Source organism: Glycine max, chromosome 8, assembly GCF_000004515.6.
Source record: "Glycine max cultivar Williams 82 chromosome 8, Glycine_max_v4.0, whole genome shotgun sequence".
In the NCBI taxonomy this organism is placed as follows: Eukaryota; Viridiplantae; Streptophyta; class Magnoliopsida; order Fabales; family Fabaceae; genus Glycine; species Glycine max.
Genome location: NC_038244.2, coordinates 32786434 through 32795117, shown reverse-complemented (window position 1 = coordinate 32795117; position 8684 = coordinate 32786434). Strand labels below are relative to the sequence as shown.

Here is an 8684-nt window from a genome sequence, read left to right as displayed (position 1 = left end):
CACGGGTTGTGGCCGAACCAGTATAAAACTGTGTTTGCATTCTCTCTTCCCTTATCTTATTTATTTTGTTGCAATCAATTGTGTCTTGCATGTTTAAAGAGCATTGTTAAATTGATTGTTGTTGCTTCTTCTGTATTCTAAGCCTATCCCTCTTAAGATTATTGAGGCCACAAGGTCCAACAAAAAGAACCAAGCGATTTTGATCAAAGGAAAAATAATAAAAATCACACAAGTTGACAGAAAAATCAGTGTCCAGGAAAAAGAAAGTGAAAAGGAAGTGTGCTTGTTGTTTTGGCTCAAAATTCGTTCTATAATTGGTGCCTATTTTATACCAATCCTAGTTCTGAAATTTCAATTGAAAATTATTGTGAAAACAAGTGTCAAAACTAGAGGTTTCTTGAGTCTTTTTTTTTGTTTTTTTACTCTACTCTAGAGTCATTCTAAGTTTCTCTTTGAGTCCTAACTTGCTTTTATGTGCTTTTCATTGCTTTAATTGTTGAATCATCCTTGAAAATTTTTCTTGTTAAAACTCTTTCGGTTTAGCTTTCATCTCATTTTTTGGTCTTTGGTTATTGCTTGTCTCTTTGTTTCCTTGTTTGTGAGTTGCCATATAGGGAATTGGAAAGGAGGATTGGTGTCATCCCTTGAAGAATTTGAGTCAGGAAGCAAGGGGAAAACCACCTTAAGAGCTATTGGACTAAGAAGCACTCCAAATTGAATGAATCACCAAAGAGAGAACAACCACCAAAATTGAGGAACTTTTTGTAATTTTATAATTGACAATTTACTTACATTCATTGCTTTCAAATTTTGTAAAAAAAAAAGATCTTTCATTGGAAGTAAATTGAGAGCCTCCTATAGGTCACCCTACTTCCATTTGTGTGTAATAATTTTAGGCAATTTTCCCTTGGATTGTGAGTGTTTTGTTGGGAACCTTAAATGTGGTCATCCAAACACTCTTAGGATTCGCCTAGTTTACATTTCTTGCTTACTTTCAAGGCTTATTTCCTTTACCTTCCATTGTCAAACCGCCTAGATAGCTTACCTTTCACCAATTAGTTTTTACCTTATCTTTCACACCTCTTTTAGTGTTTATTTTGGCTAGTTTCAACCATAGTTTCTTTTACCTTTTGTTTTCAAACCCCCAACAAGAAAGAACCATAACTTAGGAACCAACATGAGTCTTCATTCTTCATCTAGTGTTAATGGTGAGGGTTCTACTCCTAAAGACCCCTTGTATAAGATATTAGATGAGTTGAGATCCCTTAAGTTGTGGAAAGAAAAACAGGAGACAAAAGAAAAAGGTAAAAAAAGAGTGGAAGAAATAAGTCAAGATGAAAGAGAGAAAATAAGAGAGGAAGAAAGAAGAAAAATAATGAAAGAAATAAAAAGCGAAAAACATGCCTCCTATAGTAGTAATGACTCTTGCAAGAGTTTAAGTGAAGAACTTAGTGACAATTATAGAGGGCGCCATAGTTCACATACTAAACATCACTCCCAAAGAAGAGAAAAGGATAGAAGGCCTCAAGAGGTTAACATTAGCCTCTCATATTTTCATGGAAAATATAATGTTGAGGCTTACTTAGATTGGGAAATGAAGGTTGAACAACTCTTTGCTTGCCATCATATTAGTGAAGAGAGAAAAGTTCCATTGGCTACCCTTAGCTTTCAAGGGTATGCCCTCTATTGGTGGACTTCCCTTGTTAGGGAACGAAGGATTCATGGGGATCCTTCAGTAGAGTATTGGAATGATCTTAAGAGTGCCCTTAGGAAGAGGCACATTCCTTCCTACTATGAAAGGGAGCTTATGGACAAACTCCAAAGGCTTAGACAAGGGAGTATGAGTGTTGAAGAATATATACAACAAATGGAACTACTCCTTTTAAGAGCTGGACTTAGGGAGGAGGAAAGAACAAGCATAGCTAGGTTCCTTAGTGGGCTTAATATGGAAGTGAGGGATAATGTTGAACTCCTTCCATATAAGGACCTAGATGAGCTAGTCCAACTTTGTATAAGAGTGGAGAAACAACTTAAAAGAAATTCTTCTTCAAAATCTTATGGCTTTCACTCTTATCCAAGGAATTTTGGGGGCTGCCCCTTCAAAACCCAAGAAAGATAACGGTAAGACCATAAAGAAATCCACCCCTAAGACTAGTTCCCAAGAAAGGACTAGCAACATTAAATGCTTCAAATGTCTTGGGAGAGGTCACATTGCATCTCAATGCCCCACAAAGAAAATCATGATTATGAAGGGTCAAGACATTTATAGTAGTCAAGAGGAGACTACTTCTTCCCCTTCCTCTAGTGGAAGTGAAGATGATGTATGGGGTGAAGAGTCTAGTAAGGAATTCTACCCCCATGAAGAAGGTGACCTCTTAATGGTTAGAAGGCTCCTTGGAGGTCAATCTTGTGATCTATCTCAATCCCAAAGAGAGAACATCTTTCATACAAGATGATAAATTTTAGATAAAACTTGTTCTCTCATTGTGGATAGTGGATCTTGTTACAATTGTTGTAGCACAAGATTAGTTTCCAAGTTGAACCTCGCTATCATTCCTCACCAAAAACCTTATAAACTTCAATGGCTCAATGAAAAAAGGGAAATGATAGTTAACCAACATGTGAAAGTACCTTTCTCCATTGGGACATATATGGATGAAGTTAATTGTGATATAGTTCCCATGGAGGCAAGGCATATTCTTTTGGGAAGGCTATGGCAATTAGATAGGAAGATCATTTACAATGGCCTAACTAATGTGATTACCCTCACTCATCTTGGCATTAAATTTGTGTTGCATCCTCAAACACCTTCACAGGTGGCCAAGGATCAACTAACTATGAAAGATAAGAGGGATGAGAAAGAAAAACTAGAAAAACAAAAGAAAAAGAAGGATAGTAAGGCCTTGTCTCCAAAGGCCCAGGGGAAGGAAAAAGAGGAAAATGATTCCTCCAAGAAGATTGTTAAGAAGGAAAATCATTTTGCAACAAAATGTGATATCAAAAGAGCACTTTTTCTTAAACAATCTTTCTACCTTCTCCTATCAATGGAAACATCCCTTAGCACCGCCATACCTCTTGAGCTTGAGGTTATTCCTCAAGTAAAGGAGTTGTTGGATGAGGGTTTGGTTCATAAGAGCTTAAATCCTTGTGCTTTATTGGTGCCCAAAATAAGTATTATGAGGCATCAAATCCCTATGATAGGTGGTATGATGAATGTGTTGAGTGGTGCAACCCTCTTTTGTCAAATCACTCATGCACCCATCATCTTCCTGACTTGTGTACATAAGGACTCATTAGGTAGGTTTGTTCTTATTTTTTGTTTCAATACAGACTTAGGTGCTCATATGGGACACCTAAGATTTGTCATAATTTTTTGTAGGAATAATCAACATGAAAATAAAGAAAAAGGTATATTTTATTCCATTACTTTTCTTAACTTTTTAATTAGTGATCAAGGGCTTCCCATGGACCCTAAGAGAATAAAGGTCATTCCTGAGTGGCCTACTCCACCAAGTATAAGGGAAATTTGGGGCTTCAATGACTTAAAAAACTTTTGCAAAAGGTTTGTCCCATATTTTTCTATACTTATAGCACCACTCATTGAGTTGGTGAGTAACTATGTTCTCTCATGGGAAGATGGTTAGGAAAGGGGTTTTCAGTCCTTACCCTACTCAAACATACCTAACATCATTAATACATATGTTTTTATTCTTTTTACAGGTGTTGAGGAAAGAATCCCTGAGTTTCAAGAACCTATGGATTTGAGGTCAAATCCTTTTCAAGGGGGAGGGAATGATGCAATCCTACCCCCCAAGAGCATTGGATAGAAGACTCCAAGAAGATTAGACCAGAGATGCAAGAGAAGGCCCTAAGGTTCTCATGAGCCTTAGGGTAGATTTTGGGTCCATGGGCTAAGTATGAGCCCACTTATCTTTGTACATATTAGATTAGGATTTCATTATTTTTGTGTCTTGCATTTCAGGTTCCATAATGTAGGTAGGGTACCCTAGAAATGTAGGATTTTTCAGCCCTTGTATTTTAGGGCACCTAGACTAGTTTTTGTATTAGGGGTAGTTTTGTAATTTCACATGCATTAAGTGAATATTTGGTGTGTGTGTTGAGAAATAAATTTAAGTAAATTGGGAGAAGCCCAATCCAGTTAAATTTTAGAGGGGGAGGTGAGCATTTGCTTGCTACACCTCATTGCCACATCATATAGTCACACTTTGTGCATATCTTTCATGCTTTACATGTTTCATGACACCTAAGCACACTTAGTGGAGAATCTTGGACTTGATCTTGGATTAGTGGGCTGAACCATAGCTAAAATTCACTAATCATAATTAGTGAAATTTTGGCTCCAAAATTTGGCTCCACAAATTTAATTTCAAATTCGAGTGAAATTTGAATAGAAATTCAAATTTCCCTCCAATTTTGTGTGACACTTAGACTATAAATAGAGGTCATGGGTGTGCATTTTTTTCAACTTTGATCATTTGAAAATTAAATTTCAGATTTTAGAGCTCTTTTAGAGTACAAAATTTTGTGCTCTTCTCTTCCTCTCCCTTCATTCATCTCCTTCTTCCTCTAAGCTCTTATCCATGGCCTCCTATGTTGTTGAGCTTCTTCTAGACTCATCTTCTCCTTGAAGTGGTGTCTCCTCTCTCTCTTCCTTCTCCATTCTGCTGTCATTCATCTTCCAAGAAGCAAAGGAACCCATTGATGAAGAAGATCCTAGGCCTACAAGCTCCAATGGAGCTTACATCAGCATGTTCAGTGGACACTAGCGATCGGGGACTTATATTCGTTTTTGTGGAGAGGTGGCATAAGGAAACTAGCAATTTCCATCTTCCTGTTGGAGAGGTGACCATCACCCTGGATGATGTGGCCTCTCTACTTCATCTTCATATTATAGGCACATTCAACAGCTTTGAGACTTCGCATGTCGACAAAGCGGTGTTGATGTTGGTGGAGTTACTTGAAGTCCCCAAAGAGGAAGCTAGAGCTAAAATAGCACAATGTCATGGGGCATACGTATGCCTATCACGGCTACGAGATATTTATCAGAATAAATGGGAGGCCGAACATTGGACTATTGCAGGTCATGCTTATTTGTTGCATTTGTTAGGTTGCACTCTTTTTTCTAACAAGAATGCAACACATGTTCATGCTGGTTTTTTAGACGCTTTCCGGGACTTTAGTCAGAGTGGAAGCTATGCATGGGTAGCTATCACCCTAGTTCATATGTATGATAATTTGAATGATGCTTGTAAGAGCAGCAACCGACAGCTTGCTGGTTACATCACCCTATTGCAGGTAATTATTGTCAATTATTGTAATTTAATTGTTTTTAAAATGTTATTAATATGTTTTTAATATGTTAATTTGACATTTGTTTTATTTTGATCTAATCTGTGTAGTGTTGGACGTATGAGCATTTTCCCTCTGTTGCTGAGTCTTTGACTGATCCAGACTATGCTGAGATGTCACCACGTGCCTGCCGATGGATTTTTATGAAGGCTTCTTCGAAGTCATTACCAGCATCTACGTACTGGAAACGTCTAGATGGACTAACGATTGCTGATGTTTGTTGGATGTTTTACGGTGACCACCATTAGGGGTGGGAATAAGCCAGGCCAGGCCAGGCTTTAAAAGGTCTGAGCCTAGCCTACGATTAATTTTTTAGGCCTGAGCCTGGCCTATAGCCTATCAAAGGCTTTTATTTTGGCTCGGCCTGGCCTTTTTAAAAGTCTGGCCTGGTAGTCTATTTAAAAGCCTATTTAAAAATCTTCTTCACATTAAATCTTTAATATTCCTAGTTGTTTTTATCAACAAAAAAAAAAATAACACACCTTCTATAATAGGCTAAACAAGGCCTTAATATATAATTTGCCTTAATTTTTAATCTAACGTTAATTTAGTTGGTAGTCCTAAAAATATATTAATAATATAAACAGAAATCACCAAATGATATAAAATAATCTAAAACGAAAGAAAACCCCATACTTGATATGATAGTATATGATTTTTGTATGGGAACGTAATAAGATATGATATGATATGATTTTTATTTGCTCTAGAATACAGGAACGTAATCACAGAAAAAGAAAAAGGAAACCTAATAGGAATAGAAAAAGGAACTGTTAACAGAAATAGGAAAACTAATAAAAATAATGAAAAATATAAAGGAACACATGACTCATACCTTGTAATTATAGGAATGGAATCTACTAGTTTTTTTAAAAAATAATATTTAATTGTATCCAAAAAATAATATATATATATATATATATATATATATATATATATATATATATATATATATATATATATATATATATATATATATATATAGACTGGCCTATCAAGCTTATAAGGCTTTTTAATAAGCCTAAGCCTGGCCTATTTAATTTAATAGGCTTTTAAAAAAGCCTGAGCCTAGCCTTTTAATTAAATAGGCCAGGCCAGGCCAGGCTTTATGTAGGCCAGGTCGTAGGCCCCTGTAGGCCGGCCTAGCCTATTCCCACCCCTAACCACCATGTAGTGCGGGATTTTGATCTGATTTCATGCTTTTCAGGTCATATACGATGGGATCACGTTGTCGTCAAACACCGACCAGAGAGGGATATGCGGAAATCTGGATATGTTCAGACCATTCCTTCAGAGACTACGGGTTCAATGTTATAATTTGAAGATATTAATGACAAGTGGATGCATTTCTCTGACTATCTTGCAGCAGTGGGGTAGATTTATGTTGTGTCAGGTCAATGTGCATCAGATTCATGCACTGGTTTTTCATGATTTCCCATCCATTCATAACACCGACACAACCTATTGATCCGGCCAGACATCCACCTGTGATGCAGAATGACACATATATGGAGCCACATATCCCTCAAGTCCCACTATCACCAGCAGCAACACCGACACAGGCCCCTTCTGATGTGGAGTAGCCTAGACATGCAATCGTAAATAATGTTGCATTAATGTTCTACTAAATGTCATTTAGTTTAATTTTGAAATAATGTAATACTTTACCAGTTGTTTTCAATTCCATATGTGGCTTGCCAAGCAATCGCAGAAAGGTTGGAGCGTTTGCTCAATCTAAGGATAGTCACTACAGGCACAGAAGTACACGAGATCATGGAAGACTGCTTAAGGATCGCTAGGAGTGTCACAGCAGAGGGCAATATTTATGCAGGTCACGACGAAGGGGGCATACGAATTAGCCATAGACGTCATCCATTTTATATTTTAATATTTAGACTATGTTTATAATTTTCTTGTATTTGACAACATTTTCGTTTTCCCAAACATTTTGTAAATGTTAATTTTTTTTTGGTTTATAACTTTTAGACTATGTTTATGCATCTAAATATTAGGGTTAACGTTAAAAAAATATTTTAAATTACGTAACCGTTAAACGTATCAGGTAACCCTAGTAATGACGTGACAGTAAATTCTTAAGTTCTACACCTTAAACAATTAAGTTTAACGTAACAAAGCTACTAACAATTACGTGAATATGAAGCCTAACAATTATATATTAATGTAGGACATTACAAAGTCATTATAAGCTAAATGTTCAGTCTTCAGTTATGTCAACATAGTCTCTTTTCAACATCATCAAGTTTTTGTACTAATGCATTCTACTAATATATGGAGTTGGCCACTGCTTTGCCTGAGGATGACAATTCCTAGACCATAACAATGCTAGAGGCGGTAAAGGACAATGGTCTTTTAAATAAACTTGTTGTACATGCAAAAAAAAAATTACATTATTATAACACAAATGATTGCATAAATTTAAGAATAGGATTATCTTGAATCTACCTGAACAAAATGATTGTCATAGACGTGACCGATACATATTATGCGATGCACAAAAGAATCTTTTGGTGGTTGACTTCTAAGAGGAAAGAACGTCATGCTTTGTTGTAGGGACAACGATACAAGGATTACATTATACCTTGATGCAATGATATATCCCTTCTCGTTATATCCATCCACTTATCCATAGTAACCTGAATCAAACAAATATACACATCACATTTATTTAAAGTTAATTCTTAAAAAACAAAACATAAATTACATATCATGGATAACTCATCAACAAGTAGGGACTTCCTTAATTCCTTGAATTTGTCTGTGCCACCAAAGAGCTTGATATAGTCATCTGACCATTTGCCAAGTTCTTTAAGCAAATGGTTGCGCACCAAGGACCTAGAATCTTCACCCATACCTAATAAAGCAACAATTGCACGATATTTACAGTTACCGTCAACTTTGACATCCACAATGTTGTCAATGAAATCGTGTATAAATGGATGAAACTGATCCAACATCGGCATGGTCCTTCTTGGAATGGGCTGGTCAGAAAATGATGCACTACGCTTCACTAAGAATTACTATTTTGCACAAAATGTAAAGCATCAACATACTCCCAGTAAGACGAATCACACTTTGTTGATCTTTGGTTTTTATTCACCGGTTTCTTCTGTGCACCTTTAGTGTTGACCTTTTCTGGAGGAGGACACATAGAGTTTTCATCAGGGTATGCAATTTTCTAAAGTTTACTCTTTAGAGTTACTTTACCATAAACATCAAGTTCCTTAAATCACTTAGATATGGTTTTCATCTCTTTCTTTATGGTCACTTGGGGCTCAGATAACCCTTGGTCTAAA

The 8684-nt window shown here is 36.4% G+C and overlaps 1 protein-coding gene across 1 annotated transcript; it reads left to right on the top strand.

The window, feature by feature from the left end:
- Positions 1–4752: 4752 nt before the first annotated feature.
- On the top strand, positions 4753–6687 carry LOC102665416 (protein MAIN-LIKE 1-like). Its single transcript, XM_006586430.2, has 3 exons — positions 4753–5316; positions 5421–5604; positions 6578–6687. The coding sequence occupies exons 1-3, from the start codon at positions 4753–4755 to the stop codon at positions 6685–6687; spliced, it is 858 nt and encodes a 285-aa protein (XP_006586493.2).
- The last annotated feature ends 1997 nt before the right edge of the window (positions 6688–8684 follow it).

Coding starts and splice junctions, on each gene's coding strand:
- LOC102665416 (XM_006586430.2), top strand. CDS start 4,753: ATGGAGCTTACATCAGCATGTTCAGTGGACACTAGCGATCGGGGACTT. Junction 5,317..5,420: donor GTTACATCACCCTATTGCAG/GTAATTATTGTC, acceptor TAATCTGTGTAG/TGTTGGACGTATGAGCATTT. Junction 5,605..6,577: donor TGTTTGTTGGATGTTTTACG/GTGACCACCATT, acceptor CATGCTTTTCAG/GTCATATACGATGGGATCAC.